This window comes from Moschus berezovskii, chromosome 20 (genome assembly GCF_049115385.1).
Source record: "Moschus berezovskii isolate FMDL1 chromosome 20, NW_MosBer_1.0, whole genome shotgun sequence".
Lineage (NCBI taxonomy): Eukaryota > Metazoa > Chordata > Mammalia > Artiodactyla > Moschidae > Moschus > Moschus berezovskii.
The window spans coordinates 48,606,617-48,626,874 of record NC_142479.1 but is presented as its reverse complement, the minus strand read 5'-3'; the positions used below and the strand labels follow the sequence as shown (position 1 = coordinate 48,626,874).

The 20,258-nt window shown below is 52.9% G+C and overlaps 1 protein-coding gene across 2 annotated transcripts; it reads right to left on the bottom strand.

Moving 5' to 3' along the window:
• Positions 1–898: 898 nt before the first annotated feature.
• On the bottom strand, positions 899–20,175 carry SAMD14 (sterile alpha motif domain containing 14). 2 transcript variants are annotated; one of them, XM_088828984.1, is made up of 10 exons: positions 19,303–20,175; positions 12,946–13,000; positions 5,667–5,833; positions 4,965–5,253; positions 4,059–4,146; positions 3,903–3,977; positions 3,638–3,797; positions 2,146–2,265; positions 1,903–2,058; positions 899–1,054 (listed from the first exon to the last, which is right to left on the bottom strand). In XM_088828984.1, the coding sequence occupies exons 1-10, from the start codon at positions 19,363–19,365 to the stop codon at positions 899–901; spliced, it is 1,329 nt and encodes a 442-aa protein (XP_088685110.1). In that variant the 5' UTR covers positions 19,366–20,175. The 2 variants fall into 2 exon arrangements, with proteins under 2 accessions (XP_088685110.1, XP_088685109.1); XM_088828983.1 differs by lacking the exon at positions 19,303–20,175 and adding an exon at positions 16,630–17,391.
• Between the last annotated feature and the right edge of the window lie 83 nt (positions 20,176–20,258).

Below are 20,258 nucleotides of genomic sequence, written 5' to 3'. Positions count from 1 at the left end.
TGAACCTTTTCAATTTAGCAGCTTTCAGGGGGCCTCCCAGATTTTTGCCTCTCTGCCTGGCTGGGGTGAGGATTCACCAGTTAAGGGCCATCCAGGCATTGATGGGGGTGTCATTTGTCCCCACCAGTTCCCGAGTTTGCCATCTTCAGGGAGGGTCCAGGTAGCCTCTGCAGGAGCAGCAGAAATGGGCCCAACTTGGAGAGTCGGTCAAAACCCAGCCTTTGTGTGGGTCTCAGGAGGGGCAGACCCGCAGGGGCATCATCTTACCGCTGAGACCCCTGCCTGCCTTCTCCTAAAGCCCTTGCAAAGACGACAAAGGATAATCGTGCTGCTCCTCTGCTCTCCTGTTGAGGACTGCAGACTGGGAGTCTGCTCGGAGTGCAACGTGCTGCAGGCCCACCAACCTCCTGCAGAGCTCTCCCAACACAGTCACCTGGGAGAGCTGGAAAGGAACTACTCTATCCACCTGCTGCTTCAGAGAGGCTCAGCCCATCTCTCTGAGCCCAGGGCCTCTGGAAGGTACACAGGCCTCCTAGTTCACTGGCAGCCCCAGGACCCCCATGGCCTGAGGGAACAGGGTCAGAATCACTCAGGCACCTCTGGGCTCCCTGATTTGCTTCAGCCCTGGCCTCTCTGCCCATAATCTGCCACTTCCCCCAGGAACTTTGTGCCAAAAAGTCCTTGCAAGGGGATTTATTACTGGGTCCTCTCCCCTGGGTCTCTCTTTCTGAGGGATCTGGGTCCAGACAGATGACAAGGTGAGAGGGCTGTTCCTCCTGAGAGCATGGAGCCAGGCCAACCCAAGCCTGGTGCCCAGGCCCCGCCTCCTAAGGCGGCCTGTACCCGCAGAGCCCAGCAGCTTCCCGCGCCAGGTGCCAGTGCCTGCCCACCCATCTCCCTAGCTCTTCTTGGCCTCCTGCTCCCTGCGCCGGAGCTTCTCCCGCTGCCGTGCAGCCTTCTCCTGGGCCTTGCGCTCCTTCTCAGCAGCCGACGCCAGCTCCTTCAACTTCCGCTTCACCAGCGCCCGATCATGCGAGTTGCTGAGCCCCAGACTCTGGGGGAGGGATCCAAGGGTGAAGTGAAGAGCCCCAGAGCCCCACACCTGGCCAACCCAAGCCTGGGGTTATCTGTGCCCCAGGTGTATTCTCGCTGGAGCTCTGCCAGCCCTCAGCCTCCACCTCCCAGGCTTGCTGATGGGTCAGGACCCTCAGGGCAAAAAACTTGGAGTGAGTGGGAGAGATGAGGGTAAATGGTGCAGGGTTCCAGGCCCTTTGCCCCTTCCCCACCCTGATCCTTGGCTCCCATCCCTCAGCTCAGGATTTCAGCCTTGGAATAACCCTGCCTGAGTCCATGAGGCCAGAGATGGGAAGCAAGTTTGTCCGAGGTCACACAGCCTGTCAGTAGCTGAGGCCCCTCCCTGTTCCAAAGACTTCTGGGGGACTCTCCTCACCACTGCTTCCCCAAGCAACTAAGTAGATGCAACAGGCCAGAAACCCCCAGAACAGAGTTCAGAGCACCACCTCTGACACCCTCCCTGCCTCCCCCTAGTTTCCTCCCACAACCCACCAGCCTCCAAGACTTTTAGAGATGAAGACTCCAAAGTTCAGATGAGATGACCAGGGGAGGCTCATTAGAGTCAAGAGTCAGATGATAGGCTAGTCCTCAAGGTCAGAGGTCAACCTGAAGACTTTGGCTGGAGCTCAAAGGTCAGACTGAGGTATTGGGCTGGAGTCAAGACTGGGAGGGAATCCATGCTGGAGAGCAAAGGTCAAGGATCTTGCTAGAGGTCAGGGGTCAGGGCAGTGGTCTTAAGGGAGTGGAAAGGTCAGGATGAGGGGATCCCAATCCTTGAAGGCTGCCTCAGGGATCCAGCTGGGTGGTAGCTCCCCCACCCCAACCCACCTTCAGTTTGCTTCCATCCAGCTGCAGTAACTGTGGTCCGTCTACCTGCCGCGCGGCAAACTCAGCAGCATACTGCTCCAGGTGGAGGCTCTGCAGCCACTGGCCCACCTGCTGACTGGTCCAGTGGTAGACAGTGGGAAGAGGCTCATCCAGGAACTGGGGTGGAGACCAAGGAGAGTGAGGGGACAAGGTGTGCCCTGTGGCCCACACACCTGGCTGTGTCGGAGGTCAGGGCCGGCTTACCTCATCGGAAGACTGGGACAGAGTATGGTAGGGGTAGGAACACTTGGCCGCCTGCCGGGGACCACTGGGGATCTTGGGGCTGCTGCTGGGGGGTGTGGAATCATCACTCAGGGTGGATTCCTGGATGGAAAGGGGGCATACCGCTGAGGAGAGAGCTCACCTCTAGCCCAAAGCAGCAACCCACCATCCCCATTCAGATGGAGCTGAAGTCCAGGGCCAGGCACCAGGAGTTCCTCAGGGCCCTTGGATGTGAACCAGGAGCTGGGCAGGCACACAGAGCAAGGCTGCAGGGCTAGAACTGAGCAGTGAGCAGGAATGGAGGTCAGACTGGTGTCGCTTCCTTGACAGCCGACTGGGATTCCCCCGGGCTGGGTCAGGTGTTCCTGCCTCGAGCCTCTCCAGCATGGCCTCCAGCACCCTGGCTTATAAAAGCCTGGTTAGATGTGTCTTCACTGGACTCTGAGCTCTACGAGGGCCTGGGCTGTGTCTGTTCCCCAGGGCCCAGCACAATCGAAGAAAGGGAGGGATGGAGGGAGGGTGTGGGAGAGGGACCCTCTCTCCCCTGGATTTACAGTTTTCTGATCTTCTCGGACCTGGCTGCACACAGGAACAGAATCATAGAACAAGCACAGGGCCGGGGGTCATTAGAGCCTGGCATCTAAATCCAGTTGTCTGTAGGCAATTCCCTTCAGTCTGAGCCTGCATTTGCCCATCTGTACAATATGAGCTTCCCTGGTGGCTCAGCTGGTAAAGAATCTGCCTGCCATGCGGGAGACCTGGGTTCAATCCCTGGGTTGGGAAGATCCCCTGGAGAAGGGAATGGCTACCCACTCCAGTATTCTGGCCTGGAGAATTCCATGAACTGTACAGTCCATGTGGTTGCATGAGTCAGACACGACTGAGTGACTTTCACTTCACTTCACGATAGGGATGAGTGTGCCTGCCCTCCCTACTTCACTGAACCCTTGTGAGGGCAAACAAAAATGCTTTTGGAGCTTTGGAGGCCGCAGAATCCTAGTGAACATAAATAGGTGCTCGTTGCTTCTGTTCCTCGGGCTCACTTCATCCACAGGGTTGTGAACTTTCCAAGCACTAGCGAGGTTGCATCTGTTCATCTCTGTTCCCCCAGCCTCACTGTACCACACGTAGTCCAGCTCCTAATACAGGATGTGGAGTCAGAACTGAGCCGGGCAGAAGAGTTAGCAGGAAGAGAGGAGCCCTCAGACTGGGTGTGAACCAGGGATCATAGTGCTCAGTTACGTGTGTTGAATGGAGACAGCAATGAATAAATGAATCAACAAAGGAACCACTCAGCATACAAACAAGTGAACAAGTGAATGCCTGAACTCGAGAGACTGGATGAGTGAATGATCATCGAATGGCTCCTTGGATGGACAAACGGACTCCAGGAATGCCCAAGCCAGGGTGAAATATGTCCTCATGTCACCTGAGTCTGGGGGCCCATATGGAGGCCAGAAGGCCATGGACTCACCTGAGAAGCTGACTTCTTAGGGCTGAAACCCTCGCGTTTAGGGGAGCAGGACGGGGAGGTGGTGCTGCCAGAAGATGCAGAGCCCTTGCCACTGTCTGTGAACCAGGAAAAGGGCAGGAACGGGGAGCCCCCTGACCTGCCGGACCCCTCCACCGACTCCCTGCAGAGAGAGCACGCTGCATGGGTGTGGGCACTGAGGAGAGGACTGGAACCCCAGGGAGTTACGGGCAGAAGCTGTGCCTGAGGGGCTGTGGGTACCTCTCACCTGCTGCCCATGGACAGACGGTTGCTGCCCTTCTCCTTCCGGCTCTTGCTAGTGGATGCTCGGCGTAAGGTGACCCTGTGGGGAGGGCAATGGGGAGTGGAACAGTGCTGCCCACTGTGCTACCCAGTTCCCAAGCCTTTGTTTCTGGTCACTCACCCCAGGTCCAGGAACTTTCGGCGAGTCTTCTTATCCAGGCCAATGGTAGGGCTGGCAGGCTCAGGTGGGCTGGCATCCCGGCTGTCATCTTTCGAGGAAGAAAAGGAAGGAAATAGCCTATGTGGTGGCTTGTCTGCCTCTTCCAACTTCCAATAAGCTGATAGAAATTCTCTGGACTTAGAATCAGGCAACCTTACTCTGATGCCCTTCACTAGCTGTGTTACCTAGGACAAGTCACTACCTCTCTGAGCTTCCTGCATCTCAAATATGGGACTAATAACACTGCTTATTTCATGAGACCTAACAGCCTGGCATGCTGCAGTCCATGGGATTGCAGAGTGGGACATGACTGAGCGACTGAACTGAACTGAATAAGATGTTTATGAAAGCCTTATACAAACCATAAACCACTCTGGAAAAGTAGGGATCACTACTCTTTACTGTTAATTTTATCTTGACCAAATTGTAACCAACCTTCTAATCTTGGCTCACATGTCACTTCCTCAAGAAGCCTTGCAGGAGGCTCCAAACTGCTCCCAGGATGTTTTCAACCTGATAAATGTCCTCCCGCCCTTTCTTGAATAGCACTCAATACACCTTGTACCTACCTATACATTTAATTAAGGGATTGCTTCCCCTCAAACTATAAGGAATTATTTGACTGCTTCCCCTAGAACCTATAAGCCTCGCGAGGACGAGGACAGCATCTGCTTGCTCTTTTGTGTGTCCCAGTGCCCAGCCAGTGTCTGGTACACATTAAGACTCTCTGGAAATAAATGAATGAACCGTGGTCTTTTTTCCCCATCTCCCCTGAGCCACCCGGTGCCAAACCCGAGGTCCGGTCAAGTGCTTCGGCGCCCGAAGGCGTGCTTGCCGGCAGGGGGCGCCGCGCCGGCCGCTGCTCACCTTCGCTGTGCGGCTCGGCGCGAGGGTGGCGGCGCACGAAGCTGGGCGAGCTGTCGGAGGAGGCAGCGGAGCGGGGCGGCGAGCAGGAGGCGGCCGCCAGACCCTCGTGCGAGGCGGCGTTGTGCAGGGGCCGGTAGCGTGCGAGCGGTGAGGGCGGCGGCTCGTCCTCGTCCAGGCTGCGCCGCAATCCCGGGGGCTCCAGGCAGAAGGAGCCCCCCGCTGGGGACCCCGGGCCCGAGTGCAGAGGCGAGCGCAGCCGGTGCAGGGGGCTCCCGCAGCTGTCGGTTCCCTGGAGGAGGGGCAGCTGCTCACCGCCTACCCTCTTCCCCTCTTCCCGGCCCGGCCTGGAGGAAGGGCTTCCTCGTGCCTTGGGCCGAGGGGTGGCTGGGCAGCGAGCAGTGAGAGATGGATCTTCTGGTCACAGAGGCAGGGGCTGCATCGGGCCTCCTTCACTTACTAACTGTGTGACTTTGTTAGTGAACCTCTTAGAGCTTCAGTTTCCTCGTCTGGAAAATGGGGTAATACCTTCCTTGAAAGGATGAAATGAGCCAGAATTGAGCTGCAGCTAATATTTGTCAGCCTTGTTATATGAGAAGTCTAGGGGTGTGGTTTCCCTGGAAGAGTGGTTTGGAGGGATTATCCAGGGGCAAGAAGGGGCAAGAAGGGTGGGTAGGGTATGGTGATTGAGGGGATTGCCCCAACCTTGCCTCCAGGCCCATCGGAGCCTTCACCATCCTCTGCAGAGCTGGCACTGTCCCGAAGCCTGGAGCGAGAGGGCCGGTGTCTCCGGCCCTTGGCCAGTAGTTGGGCCCGGGCCTTGTGTAAACTGCTGTCCAGTCTGACGGTTTCTGGCACTGCCAAGTCCAGGTCTGCAAACCAGGGAAGAGGGACAGAGACGAGATACATAAGGACAACACGCCCAGAGGCCCACCTCAAGTGGCCACCTGCAGGCACACCAGGGCATTCAACAATGTCTCTGAGTATTGGGCACTGGTAGTCCAATGAGATGGAAAACCGAGTCTCTCACAGTCTCCTAGGGAGCTGGAGATGTCAGCTTGTACATACAGTGTGTGATAGACCCTCTCCCAGGCACAGAGGACAGGACTGTCCTGTTTGGAGGAGGAAACACCAAAGCTGGGTCTTTAGGTCTGTCTGGGAGTTTACAAGAGAGGAGGCTGGCAAAACTGGAATATGCTATGCTGAGAGGAAGGGAAGCTAGGGGCAGGACATCTCCAGAGCAATGAGAGGGCAGGTTTGTGGAGGGAGGGACTGGACGATGAGGCTGGAGAGAGCACAGCTGTAATGGCCATCACTGAAGAAGCGCCAACTACGTGTCAGAATGTACATTCATCACCTTGTCTACTCAGAACAACCCCCAGGCTAGGGATAGCTTTTATTCCCATTTCACAGCTAAGCAAACTGAGGATCAGAGAGGTCAAGTCTCATGCCTGAGGCCCGCAGCTAGCAACAGTCTGGGATTTGAGCCTGGCTAGTCTAGCTCTGGCTCCAGGTGGTGCAGTGATAAAGTATTCACCTACCAATGTAGGAGACACAAAAGACAGTTTCAGTCCCTGGGTTGGGAAGATCCTCTGGGGGAAGGACTGGCAACCCACTCCAGTATTCTTGCCTGGAAAATTCCGTGGACAGAAGAGCCTGGTGGGCTACAGTCCATGGGATCGCAAAGAGTTGGACATGACCGAGCGACTGAGCACGCTCACACAGTCCTGCTCCCGAGACTGACCCTGCTGGGGATGCCGGCTTTCTGTGCCATGATCAGGACCAAACTCACAGACAGTACTGCAGAGCAGCTAGATGACTCGCAGTTAACTAGAGGGACCCCTCTAAGCCAGTGGCAAAGAGGAAAGCCCACAGACCCCTGAAGCCTCTCTCTCCTGTCCTGGGGTACATGGCCCAGGGCTAGGTCCTGGATGAGGACATGGTGGAAGAGAAGGCAAACCCAACAGATTACGCATAAACCCCCCAGCTCCGAGTGTCACTTTCCATTTGTTCCACCCTAGAATACAGACTTTTCTCTGCAGTGTCCCTGAGTTTCTCCAGGCAGAAAGCGTTCTTCCCAGACCATCATGGCTTAAGACCTTTCTTCACCACTCCACCCTCTGTGATCTCAGGGACCCCATCCCATCACTCATGCCTGCCCTGCTTTGCCTGCTCCTCTTTCTCTTGTCTGCAGACACCCCTTAAATCACCCCAGTGGCTGAACTACCACCTGGATCTATTTCCAGCTCTGATTCCTCCCCTGAATTCCAAGTCTGAGCACCTGCCACATCTAAAGCACCCAGGCACCTCAAACTCAGTCCATTGAACGAATGCACCATCTTGCCTCAGACTCTGTCCCTGGCTCTGTGAAAGACCCCACTGTCTACCCAGGCGCCTTCTCAGACTTGGTGAAGTGAGTGAAAGTCACTCAGTCGAGTCCGACTCTCTGCGACCCCCTGGACTATACAGTCCATGGAATTCTCTATGCCAGAATACTGGAGTGGGTAGCCCTTCCCTTCTCCAGGGGATCTTCCCAACCCAGGGATTGAACCCATGTCTCCCACACTGCAGGCTAATTCTTTACCGGCTGAGTCACAAGGGAAGTCCTCTCAGACCTAGACCCAGTTGGTAATTCATGGGTCCAGCTCCCTACTTGACACCTCCACTTGGATGTCCAATGGACATCTTCAATGTACATGTTACAGCTGGACTCCTGACATCCTCACCCCACAAGCTGCCAGTCTACCCATCTCGATGAATGACAGCTCCATTCTTCCAGCTGCTAAGGTCAAACCGTGGAGTCACCCTTGATTCCTCCCTCTCCCTCCTACCCTACAAACTGATCCAACCACAATTCCTGTTAGCTCTACTTTGGAAATATATATAACATGCCGAGATATTTATGGTGAAATGACATGATGTTTTGGATTAGGTTGAAAATAATCCAGGAAATCAGGAGGGAAGAGAGGAAGAAGGGGATGTAGATGAAACAAGACTGTCCATGAGTTGATGATACTTGAGGCTGAGTGATGAGTACATAAGTGTATGATGGGGGACTTTGTGCTCGTCTCTACTTTTGATTTTCCACAATAAAATATTGTGTATATGTGTCTTCGTATACACACACTTACATACATGCCTACATGTGGGGAGAAAGGAGGGGAGAGGAAAGGAGTAGGAGAACACACAGCATCCCTGGTGTAGGTCACCATCACCTCTTGACTCCATTATTACAGATCCTCCCAGCTAGTCTTCCCTATGCCTTCCTTTCCCATGTACAGTCTATTTCCAACCCAGCAGCCAGAGGGATCCTGATACAACGTGTCAGCTCGTGTTACTCCTTCCTCCCTCCACTCAGAACCTCCACTGACTTCCATCTCACACAGGAAGAAGCTGAGTTCTCAGCATGGCCTTTAGACTCAGGCTGTTCAGAAACGTTCTCCCTCTCCGTCCCTCTGCTCCAGCCACCCTGGCTCTTCCTTGTATAAGCTATCCTGCACCTCAGGGATCTTTGCACTTCCCCTTCCCTTTCCTGCAGGGCTCTTGCCATAGATTTCTGCACAGTTCCTTCTTTCAGCTCCTTCAGGTCTCTGCTTAAATGCTTTCTCCCGCTGAGACCACTCAATTTAGAATATCCCCAAAACCTACAGCTAAATTTTTTCCTATATCATTTATCATTCTCTGGCATACCATATATGTTATTGTTATTTAGTTTATTGTCTAAATGTCATTAAAATGTCAGCTACATGAAGGCAGATGTTTCTCTATTTTGTTCATTACACTAACAGGCATAGAACATTGTGTGTGCGACAGTGTGTGTGTGTGTGTGTGTGCGCGCGCGCAAGTGTCCTAACTGTTTTATAACTACTAGCTCATTTAAACCTCGCCACAACCCAAGGAGACTCCAGGAATTCTCAGGGCAGCCTTAATCTGCCTGAGGGTATAGGGCTGGAAAAGCTATGACAAATCTAGACAGCTTATTAAAAAGGAGAGACATTACTTTGCTGACAAAGGTCCATCTAGTCAAAGCTATGATTTTTCCAGTAGTCATGTATGGATGTTAGAGTTGGACCATAAAGAAAGCTGAGTGCCGAGGAATTGATGCTTTTGAACTGTGGTATTGCAGAAGACTCTTGAGAGTCCCTTGGAATACAAGGAGATCTAACCAGTCTATCCTAAAGGAAATCAATCCTGAATATTCGTTGGAAGGACTGATGCTGAAGCTGAAGCTCCAATACTTTGGCCACCTGATGCGAAGAACTGACTCATTTGAAAAGATCCTGATGCAGGGAAAGATTGAAGGAAGGAGGAAAAGGGGACGACAGAGGATGAGATGGCTAGATGGCATCACTGACTCGATGGACATGAGTTTGAGCAGGCTCCGGGAGTTGGTGAAGGTCAGGGAAGCCTGGCATGCTGCAGTCCATGGGGTCACAAAAAGTTGGACATGACTGAGTAACTGAACTGAACTGATAGGGCTGGTGAAGAGCAAGCCAGGGTTATAGGCAGCCTGGCTCCAAAGGCTCAGCGAGTAATTACCAAGCCCTCCCTACCTCCTCTGAGGCAGAGATGGAGAGACTTGTGAATTCAATCCCTTAGTTTACAGGCACTTACTCTCCTCAGAGAGCAAAGTTTGGCCCAGAGTGCAGAGGGAGCGAAAGACAGTAGGCAGGATGGCTGGTAGGCAGCTGATGAGCATCCTCAACCAGTCCAGCGTTAGCTAGTGTCCAGCTGCCCTGGGCCAAGTAGAACGGCCCTCTGTACCTGAATCTGGGCCACGTCAAATCATGGTCATCTTACTGTGGAGGGTCTAGGGAGCAAAGGCACTCCTAAGGGGCTTGAGGATTTCCGAGGCAAGATGGGGCCAGCTTCTCTCCTGGTGCCTTGATCTACCAGGCCCCTCTCACCTCCTTCCATCCCTCCTTCCATCTCTCTCTCCCTCTCCCTCTCCCCCTGGGAGTTAGCCAGCCCTGGGCTGTAGGAAGTCGTAAATATTTCATCACCTTTCTCTTCAGGAAGCTGGCCAGGCTGGCAGCTACCTCAGCAGGTTGGGGAGAAGGAAAACAGGAAGGGTTGGGCTGGGGTTGGTGGCTGAAAATCCTAAGGAAGGGGGAGTTCACCTGTGACGGGTCGTGAGTCAGGCTGGACCTGGGTGAGGATGGACAGATTCAGAGTCTGAGGCCCAGAGACTGTTTGAGGCTAGGGGAGTCCCCAAGGCAAAGCTTTCACGCACAGGCCCCAGGGAGGCTGGGGCGGGAAGCAGTTCCTCAGAAGCCGGGAGGCAGCAGTTCCAGGCATTGCCAGGCATCCGCAGGGGAGAGTCAGTTGAGCAGGGATGGAGGAGAAGGAAAGCCAAGAAAGGTAGAGATGAGGAGAGGCGGGGGAGGAGACGCTGGAGGCCCTATGGCATTCCACACCTAGAAGCCTTTCCCGGCTTGAGAGCCCTGATGGATGCATACATGATAGAGCTTTCTGCTTCCACCTCTCCCACCACGTTCCTCCACCTTCTTTTGCTCACTGACTCCTCCACTGAATCCACCTGGGAAACGGCCTGTCCACCCTGGTGCATGCTGGGAACTCAGTCCCCCCAGTGGTCTATCTCTAATCCACACAATAAAAAGACTGCAGGAGGCAAATCATAGGGTGTGTGTGGGGGAGTCCACGCATCTCAGAACAGAGGGGGTCGATCCTGGGTGCCTTGGGAGTGTAGATGCTAAGTGCGTTATGCATTTTTTATTTTCCTGCACATCATGTAGATGAGGTCCCTATTTATGGGACTCAGAGGTAACCTGTGTTGCCTGTGCTGGGGGATCCTGGTATACAGCACAGTGACTGCCAGCAGGGAGTTGGGCAGTCTGGAGTTCTTGTCCCAGCTCTGCCACTAAACTGCCATGTGATCTTTAAAGCCAGTCACTGCAGCGCTCTGTGTCCTAGGCTCAATGTCTGCTCTATGGGTATACTTCTTAGGATTATTGTGGGGTTAAAGTGATACACCCCCTTCATGGATCACAGCCTTATCATGACAAACGGGCTTGTGTAACTCAGTGATGCTATGAGCCATGCCATGCAGGGCTACCCAAGATGGACAGGTAATCATGAAGAGTTCTGACAAAACATGGTCCAGAAATGGTATGGACCTAACAGAAGCAGAAGAGATTAAGAAGAGGTGGCAAGAACACACTGAAGAACTACACAAAAAAAGGTCTTAATGACCTAGATAACCACAATGGTGTGGTCATTCACATAGAGCCAGACATCCTGGAGTGTGAAGTTAAATGGGCCTTAGGAAGCATTACTATGAACAAAGCTAGTGGAAGTGATGGAATGCCAGCTGAGCTGTTTAAAATCCTACAGATGATGCTATTAAAGTGCTGCACTCAATATGTCAGCAAATTTGGAAAACTCAGCAGTGGTCACAGGTCTGGAAAAGGTGTTTTCATTCTAAGCCCAAAGAAGCACAATGCCAAAGAATGTTCAAACTACAGTAAAATTGTGCTCAATTCACATGCTAGCAAGGTTATACTAAAAATCCTTCAGTACTACATGAACTAAGAACTTTCAGATGTACAAGCTGGGTTTAGAAAAGGCAGAGGAACCAGAGGTCAAATTACCAACTTTCTTTGGATCATGAAGAAAGCAAGGGAATTCCAGAAAAACATCTACTTTGGCTTCACTGACTAGACTAAAGCCTTTGTGTGGATCACAACAAACTGTGAAAAATTCTTAAAGAGATGGGAATATCAGACCACCTCACCTGCCTCCTGAGAAACCTGTATGTGGGTCAAGAAACAACAGTTAGAACCAGACATGAAACAACCAACTGGTTCAAAATTAGGAAAGGAGTACGACAAAACTGTATATTATCACCCTGCTTGTTTAACTTCTGTGCAGAGTACATCATGTGAAATCCAGGCTGGATGAATCACAAGCTGGAGTCAAGATTGCGGAGAAATATATCAACAACCTCAGATATGCAGATGTTACCACTCTGATGGCAGAAAGTCAAGAGGAACTAAAGAGTCTCTCGGTGAGGGTGAAAGAAGAGAGTGAAAAAGCTGGCTTGAAACTCAACATTGAAAAAACTAAGATCATGGCACCTGGTCCTATCACTTCATGGCAAATAAAAGGAGAAAAAGTGGAAACAGTGACAGATTTTATTTTCTTGGGCTCCAAAATCATTGCAGACAATGACTGCAGCCATGAAATTAAAAGATACTTGCTTCTTGGAAGGAAAGCTTTGACAAAACTAGACAGCATATTAAAAAGCAGAGATACCACTTTGCCTACAAAGATCTGCATAGCCAAAGCTATGGCTTATCCAGTAGTCATGTACAGATGTGAGAGCTGGACCATAAAGAAGGCTGAGTGCCAAAGAACTGATGCTTTTGAATTGTGATATTGGAGAAGACTTTTGAGAGTCCCTTGGACTGCAAGGAGATCAAACTAGTCAATCCTAAAGGAAATCAACCCTGAATATTTATTTGAAGGGCTGATGCTGAAGCTGAAGCTACAATACTTTGGACACCTGATGTGACGAGCTGACTCATTGGAAAAGACCCTGATGCTGGGAAAGATGTAAGGCAAAATGAGAAGCAGGTGGCAGAGGATGAGATGGTTAGATTGTATCACCAACTTAATGAACATGAATCTGAACAAACTCAGGGAGATAGTAAAGGACAGGAAAGCCTGGTGTACTGCAGTTCATGGGGTTACAAAGTGTCGGACAGGAGGTAGTGATTGAATAACAAATGGGATAGCGGGCATGTGAAATGGCGGCGCTAGCCTAGTCCCTGGCATGAGACAAGCACTTAATAAACGGGGACCCTTATTACCATTATTGTTGTTGTAACTGGATATCTACTCAGATAGTGGTGACAAAGACTCAGACTTTAAGGCCAAAATACACATACGCTGAAGTCCCCAGGACTGCCCCTCCCTCAAAACCTCTTAGCCTTGGCTAGAGATAGAGTCAAACAGTACTTACCAAAAACCTCATCCACAGGTTCTCGGAGTTTTGAAGAAGCCATGACTCGAGAGAGCTGGGAGGATAAGAGAGAGAGGAAAAAGAACCATGGATAAGAAGGAAATAGACCACGGTTGGTGGAGGTAAGGGAGCTGCCAATGGCTACCTGTTCCTGGCCTTCTAGTCCCTCACCTTCCTTTACAACTCTTCCTCCAGCCCCTTGAAGAGAAACCATCTGAACCATACCCCAGATTCTGGGCTTGGGCAGGAGACAGAGCAAGTCCAAGGTGCAGACAACAGGCTCTCCCGTGGCCCCAGTCTGAGCTGATTTGCCTCCACACAGGTCACCGAACATCTCCCCTTCACCATCCTGGGCCTTTCCATCATTAGCATTTTCTTAAAACATTTAATTATCATAAACTGTCCGACATCAAATCTGGGAGAAATCTTGAAGACTATTAAATCCAATCCTCTCCTTTTACAAATAAAGAAACAGATGGAAGAATGATTGACCTAAGATCACATAATAAGTTGTGGCAAAATCAGAACCAGAACCCAGGTTCTTCCATCTGCTCATCTACCTCCCTCCCTACTTATCTGTGCATCCACTTGCCTATTCACCCATTCATTCCGCCGGTCATCCACCATCCACCCTATTCAACCGTCTACCCATTTCTACATCCATCAGTTTATACCATCCACTCAGCCATCGTCCCACCCATCACCCAGTCCTGTCTCCCTGCACTGTCATCACTGGTGCAGTCACCACCTGTCTTCCTGAACATGAGCTGTTCAGGAAGCTGGCATCATCAGCAGGGCCTCTGTTCTTACCAAACTCACAGTTCTCACAGTTCTCGACAGACTCACAGACGCAGAAGGGTATAAAGAGTACCCACAGCAGAACAGTGGATGGCCAAATCGCTATGATGCATCATGCATGTTCTGGCAAGAAGTTGGGTGGATAGGGGTTTTGTTTTGTTTATAGGATGTAGGAAAGGAAGGGCAGGTGGGGAAGCAGGATACATGTAGTTGAAACAGTTTGGGCAGGCTTCCTAGCAGATGTAGGATTCCCTAAACCAAGGCCTGGGTGTTGGAGAGGCAGGTATGGATAGCAGATGAGGGGAGAAGGAAGAAGCTCAGGGTCAGGAGCACACTACATGGCTGGGACATGATCTCCAATTATTTCTAACTCTCAAGTCCCCATGAGAAGGGCAGAGCCCTGGATTGGAGCATACATTTGACACATTTAGGAAAGCTAGAACACATGCCTGCTGAGTTCTTTTCCAACTCTCCTCTTCTGTTATCACATAGATATCATCTCACTGCGTGCTGGCCAGGCTTGGGATTCTTAGTATCCCCACTTTACAGATGGGAAAACTGAGATGCAAGAGGTAAGAGGCCGAACGCAACCTTGATCCCCTCAGCTCTATCCTGGGTGGTGATCTGCAGCCTTGAAGCCTACTTATAAGGAAGGAACACTGCTGGGAGAAGGCACAGGATGGGCAGAGTAGGGGAACTGACCCATACTCACTAAAACTGGGTACGTCAAAATGGTGTCCACCCCAGGCTCCGCGGACACTGGGGCTACCAGCAGGAAGTGAGGTGTAAGAAGGGGCCAGGGATATGGAGTCTCCAAGAACTCTCTTCCATTTTTGAATTCTGGGTGCTAGTAACAAAGAAGTTCTAGACCTCCTCTTCCTGTCCTCAAGGCAGATGGGAAAGGAGGCTGCACCAAAGAAGGAACCAGACTCCCTCATTCAGTCGCAAAATCTCATCTGACCAGGACCCAGCTGCCACCTCCACCAGAAAGCTGTCCTAGAGAGCCATTACTCCCCTCATTCGTTTATATAATTTCTAAATCCACCCTTCCCTGCCACTAGGAAATGAGTAATTTTTCATACTTCATTGATTCCCTAACTAGGTCACATCTCCCCCACATCAGACAGGAGCTCCTGAGGAGAGGGGCCAGTATTCCCATCAGCGGGGACTCTCTGAAGAGAAAAACTGCCTCTCCCATCAGAATGGAGGCTTCCTGAGGGCAGCAGTGCTGCTGCTTCTTTTAGACAACTTGAGAGTGGAAAGCCTGCGTGTGTGTGCTCAGTCACTTCAGTCATAGCTGACTCTTTGCAACCCTAAGGACTGTAGCCTGCCAGGCTCCTCTCCATGGGATTCTCCAGGCAAGAATACTGGAGTGGGTTGCCATGCCCTCCTCCAGGGGATCTGCCCGACCCAGGGGTCAAACCCATGTCTCTTATGTCTCCTGCATTGGCAGGTAGGTTCTTTACCACTACTGTCACCTAGGAAGCCAATGCAAAGCCCAAGTGCTCTTTATTCAAGATCCCAGTCTAGGAATGAGACCCTATTGTGGACGCCACACTCTTTTAGATACCCTCTGGGGTGAGCTGGGGCTTCCAACTCACACCAGCACCCAATACATTCTGATTCAGCACAAACTGCTTTCTTTAACAAATAAATCCCTGAGGTGTGTATGGGAGACCTTCCTTGTTCTGTCCCATGGGGAACTCTGGGAAGCATGACATAAGGATGTCTCCAGGCCCCTCCTACACCACCTTTCAAAACTGAACCTTGCAAAATTAGAGAACCCCCCATTTACACTCCTGCAAGTCTATACTCCTACACACACACACCATACTCACTTACATTCAAACCAGGTAAGCACTACAAAGTGGAGATGAACTTGTTCTCTGGACACACTGTGGGCTCTAACTCTTGCAGGCCACTCCTTCCTTCCCAAACTTCCCAGTTCCCAGAGGAAGAACACCAGTAGCATTTATCCCTTCCCTAGGAGAAAGGGAGGCAGGTGAACTCTGACTTCCCTGGGACCCAGAGGAAGGAGAAGGAGAAATAAAGTGTCCACAAGTCCTGAAGAGGGAATGGAGTGTAGGACAGAGACGGACAGGTTGGTGGAGTGTTCGCCCACAGAGCTGCAGGGAGGAGGAAGAAAGAGCAAGAAAGAAATGAGCCAGGGAGCAGCAGCGGCGGCGGCGGCAGGGGTAGGGGAAGCAGGAGAGACGGGCTCCAGCAGCCCTGAGTGAGGCCCTGGGGAGGGGTGCAGAAAGCTGCCAGGGGAGGGGCAACCCCCAGTGGAGCAGGGAGGAGGAAAGGGGCTCTGGAAGAGGAGAAGGAACCCAAGAGAGAAGTGCAACTGGAAAAGCCTGAAGAGGGGTGTTTGGGAGAGGAGGCTAGGGCTCAGGTGGCAGTGTAGAGCTAGAGAAAGTGGTGACCCCCTCCCACAAGGCCCAGGCTGGGGGCATCTGGCAAGAGTCCATCTGTCCCCTCACAAGCACCACTGGAGATGGGGTGTGATGGAGAACAGGGCATCTTCTGCATCCCAGGGACCTTATGCCCCAATCAGAGCCAAGTGGCTACTTCTGTTCAATCCATCAGTCCAACTCCTCACCAGGCAAGAAGGAGTTAAGCTTCACCCCTCCCCCAACACCAGTTTGTTTTTTTAAATTAATTTCTCCAGGCAGCGGGCTGAGGGAGAGGATTAGGGACACAGATCCTATCTCCACCCGCTCCCCTGGCAGCCCAGCACCCTACCTCGCCGCAGCCCCCCTAGGGATGAGGGAAGAAAGGTCCTTGTCTCTTGGCCCCATCCAACCCCACTAGGGTTCCCACCACGAGCCCGAGTGACCCCGCGTCCTCGTCCACGTTAAGGATCTTGGGGTCCCAATCCCTTACCTCTAGCATCTGTCATCTTCAGCATCTGCCGCCTCGGAAACCCCTCAGGCCCATGGTGCTTGGGGCGGGGACCAGGTGGAGAGAGGCAGGGGGGTGGGGGACCGTCACCCCGGCCGCGGGGGGCTCCGGGCTGGCTCCATCCGCTCCATCCCAGGAATAGGGGTAGCGGTCAGCGAAGGGGGTCCTGGAACCGGAGGAAACGTGGCGGCGTGGGTATTTCGGAGAGAGGTTTGCAGGAAGCAGGAGGCGAGGCGGGCGGGGCAGGACCAGGAGACCTGACGGGGAGGATGCTCCGTACGTGTGTGCGTGCGTGTGTGTGTGTGTGTGTGTGTGTGTGTGTGTGTGTCTGAGAGAGAGAGAGAGTGGAGGTGGGGGAGGGAGAGAGAGAAGGAGAGGAATCGCCTCCCGCCCTGCAGGGCCCGGCTGGACGCGGGGGTCCCCCGCCCGGCAGGCAGATACTCGTAGCGTCGCTTCTGCGGGGATCCGCGGGGGTCCCCAGGGAAGAGGCAACGCGGGGGGCGCGTGGCGGCGAGGCGGGAGACAAAGAACGGGTGGAGGGAGGGAGAGTGGAAGGGAGGGGCGGAGGCAGCGCGAGCAGGGGCCAGGAGGCGGCCCCGGTGACGGGGTTCTAATTGCCGATACTCCGCGGCCAGGGGGAGTCGGGCGGGTGTGAGCGGCCAGAGAGGCGGCCCATCCCAGGACGCCCGGGGCTTCTGACTCCTTGCCAGGCCTGTGAGGGCTCCTGATCCATTCAACGGCCGACCACAGAGCAACTAGGCGCGCTGAAGCGGGAGGGGACCGTGAGGAGCAGAATCGACCTGGCCCTGGCCATCGTGGCTCACAGCACTGTCAGGGGGACAGACGAGCAGAGAGGCCCTCAGGAGAGCGGGCCGTGAGCCTGGGTTCACAGAGGACACTTCAGGGTGGGGCGAGCCCACCCAGGGAGCCCCTCCTTGTCTGTGGGTGGCTGAGGAGGTGGCGCAGGGGCTGTGTGTGGAAGAAGGACTGCTGAGGAGGTGACGCGTTGGCTACTTCTGCAGGCCAGGCTAGGGCAGAAGCGCCAGTGGCTGGGGGTGGGCAGGGAGGAAAGGGGAGGAAGACGAAGGATGCATGGGGTGGGGAGACTGCACCTTATCCTACCAGCCATAGTGGGAAAAGTAAGAGGAGCAAGGGGCTCCGATCTTCATTTTAGGAAGAACACAAGGCAGCCTGAAGGCTGTGGCACACCTCATGAAGCTGTTGAGTTGATGGTGGTGGGCACGAAGATCAAAGATCACGATGAGAACTATTAAGGATATAGAACTGAAGAAACTGACAGGGTTTGGGGACTGGCTGGCCACTGAGGGAGAAGGTGGGTCTAGATGATCGCAGGTCTTGGCTTGAGGCCCTGGACATAGAGGGGGATGGGAGTGGATGAGATCAGACTTGGACCTGGTGAGCTGGAGGTGGTGGTAGGCCAGCCAGGGGAGACAAAAATCAACTAGCTACTGTACTGAGACTGCTTGGCCGGGTGTGTGTGTGTACACACACACATGCATGCTCTAGGCACTGTACTGAGCACTTTTCTCAGATTATCAACATCACCCTCATGATAAACCCATGAGGTGGGTGTTTCTATTGCCCCCTTTGTTTGTTAAAGAGCAGGTGGTAAGGTCGGACAAGTGGGTCCAGAGCTCAGGGGAGAGGTTGCACACCTCTGTTCCTCAGTCTGGAGGGGTAGAGTTGCCCGATGGTCTGCCAGAATCGCTGCAGTCCCAGGTCTCTGAGGAGCTGTGGGAGGTGGCATGTTGGGCCCAGATGGTCTTGGGACTATAGGTGAGGATGATAAATTTTAGGGGTAAGATCCAAGGAGATCTATGGGAGTTTGGGTATCTCTGAGTGTCTTAAGAATCTGCTGGCAGCTGTGGGTTGCTGGCTAGATTGTGGAGATCTGGGGAGGTCCTACTGGGGCTGTCTGGGGTCTTTAAAGAGAACATGATTCCCAGCCATTTGGTGAGGTCTGGGTGGTAGGCTGGAGTGGGGGGTTGATTATATCGCCCCCATAGGGAATGGGGAGATGATGGGTATGTAGTCAGGGCTGGTGCAGGTTCTGTGGGAGGGTGCCTATAGGCCATAAGACCCCCTGTTCCTATAGGCCACAGGACCCCCAGATGAAATCCCCCTCATCTGATTTCCCTCCTCTGTGGCAAGTGTTGGGCTGTGGCAAACCTGTTCAAGCTCTTAGGAACTGGGAAGGGGGCAGGGCTGGACTAGGGTAATACCTCACATAGCCTTGCCCATAGCCACTTGACATGTCTCACAGGTGAGTCATATCTCAGGTCTGAAAAACCTTGCAAAGGTATATCCACCATCCCCAGCCACACACTATACTTAGATTTGGGGGCACTACTTTCTGAAAGGGTTCCACCTTTTGGAATGTACAGTGTGCAAGCCCCTCACCTAATACACAGGACAGACAGGCATGGGACCCCGCCCTGGATGCTCAACTCTGATCAGATCAACAGAAGCCTTCCTCACAACTCCCATGTCTGCCTCAACACCCAGGGAGGTCCAGCCACTTCACTTCTGGGAACTTGGGTGGGTTGCCTGAGCAGGGCCTAAGTCACCTGTAAGTCGGGAGATATGACCAGTGACCTTGTGGTTTGGTGGTTTCTGATCCTGGAATTCAGCCACCCGAAATTGTCTCCCCTGAAGTGTTCCAAGGAAGATCCACTTGTAAGAGAAGGTGGCTCTCATGAAGATGCATGACCACCATCTCCAGGTTGCCAGGTGATTCTCCAGTGGCAAAACTGGACTGGTTCTCTATGGCCCTGAGGTGTAGAACTAGGACTTTTGAAGGGAGGCTATCAGAAGCCAGAATTTGGCTTGACATGGGGACTTGTGTGACAGAGTCATCCAGAGGGAGTGGCCAACACTGGAACGGACTACAGCCGGGAGTTCTGGTTGAGGTCACTCATCTCAGGTCTATCAGGGGCCCACCGAGGTGATCCTGAAGGGTCCTAACTTTGGGACTTCCATTCTGCAGGGCAGAGAGGTCTGTGAGAATCTTTTTGGGGGCCAGGTCACTCAACACAAGTGCCTTGTGGTTTTTTCACATATGGCACACAGCTTCCCAAAGCAAGGAAAGGCTGGTGTTGGGGGTGGTCCCCCAGCTCTCATCTCTCTTTGGGACTTGTCTTCGGAACCCTGGCATCTGGACTCCCGGACCCACTGGTATTAGAACTGGTGAGTTAGCAATCAGAGCTGCTGGCAGGATAGACGGCTAGGACTACTTTAAGTTCTCTCTGGCCACCCGCAGAAGGATTCTCTAGGACCCTGGGCACAAAACTGCTGACATATCATTTTCCATTCCCAGCTACCACCTCCACCTTTAATCTTTCCTGTACCTTCTACAGGGTGCCTAGTGGGAGAGTAGGGGCTGGGTATCTCCATTATAGTAACTAACCCATCCTCTGAATTCCACTGGAGGCCTTATAAGAAAGAGCTGAAAGTGATGAGCCTAAGGAACGCCCTAGAAATCCTAGCCCTGCCCAGAAGGTCTGGGAGTCGGGGTAGCAAATGGAGTTTGCAAGAACAAGGGTTTTCATAAAGCTCCTCAGGGTCAGAGGTAGCACTGGCAGACCACCTCA

Coding starts and splice junctions, on each gene's coding strand:
- SAMD14 (XM_088828984.1), bottom strand. CDS start 19,365: ATGAGAGCCACCTTCTCTTACAAGTGGATCTTCCTTGGAACACTTCAG. Junction 3,978..4,058: donor CGAAAGTTCCTGGACCTGGG/GTGAGTGACCAG, acceptor CCCTCCCCACAG/GGTCACCTTACGCCGAGCAT. Junction 2,266..3,637: donor CTAAGAAGTCAGCTTCTCAG/GTGAGTCCATGG, acceptor CTTTCCATCCAG/GAATCCACCCTGAGTGATGA.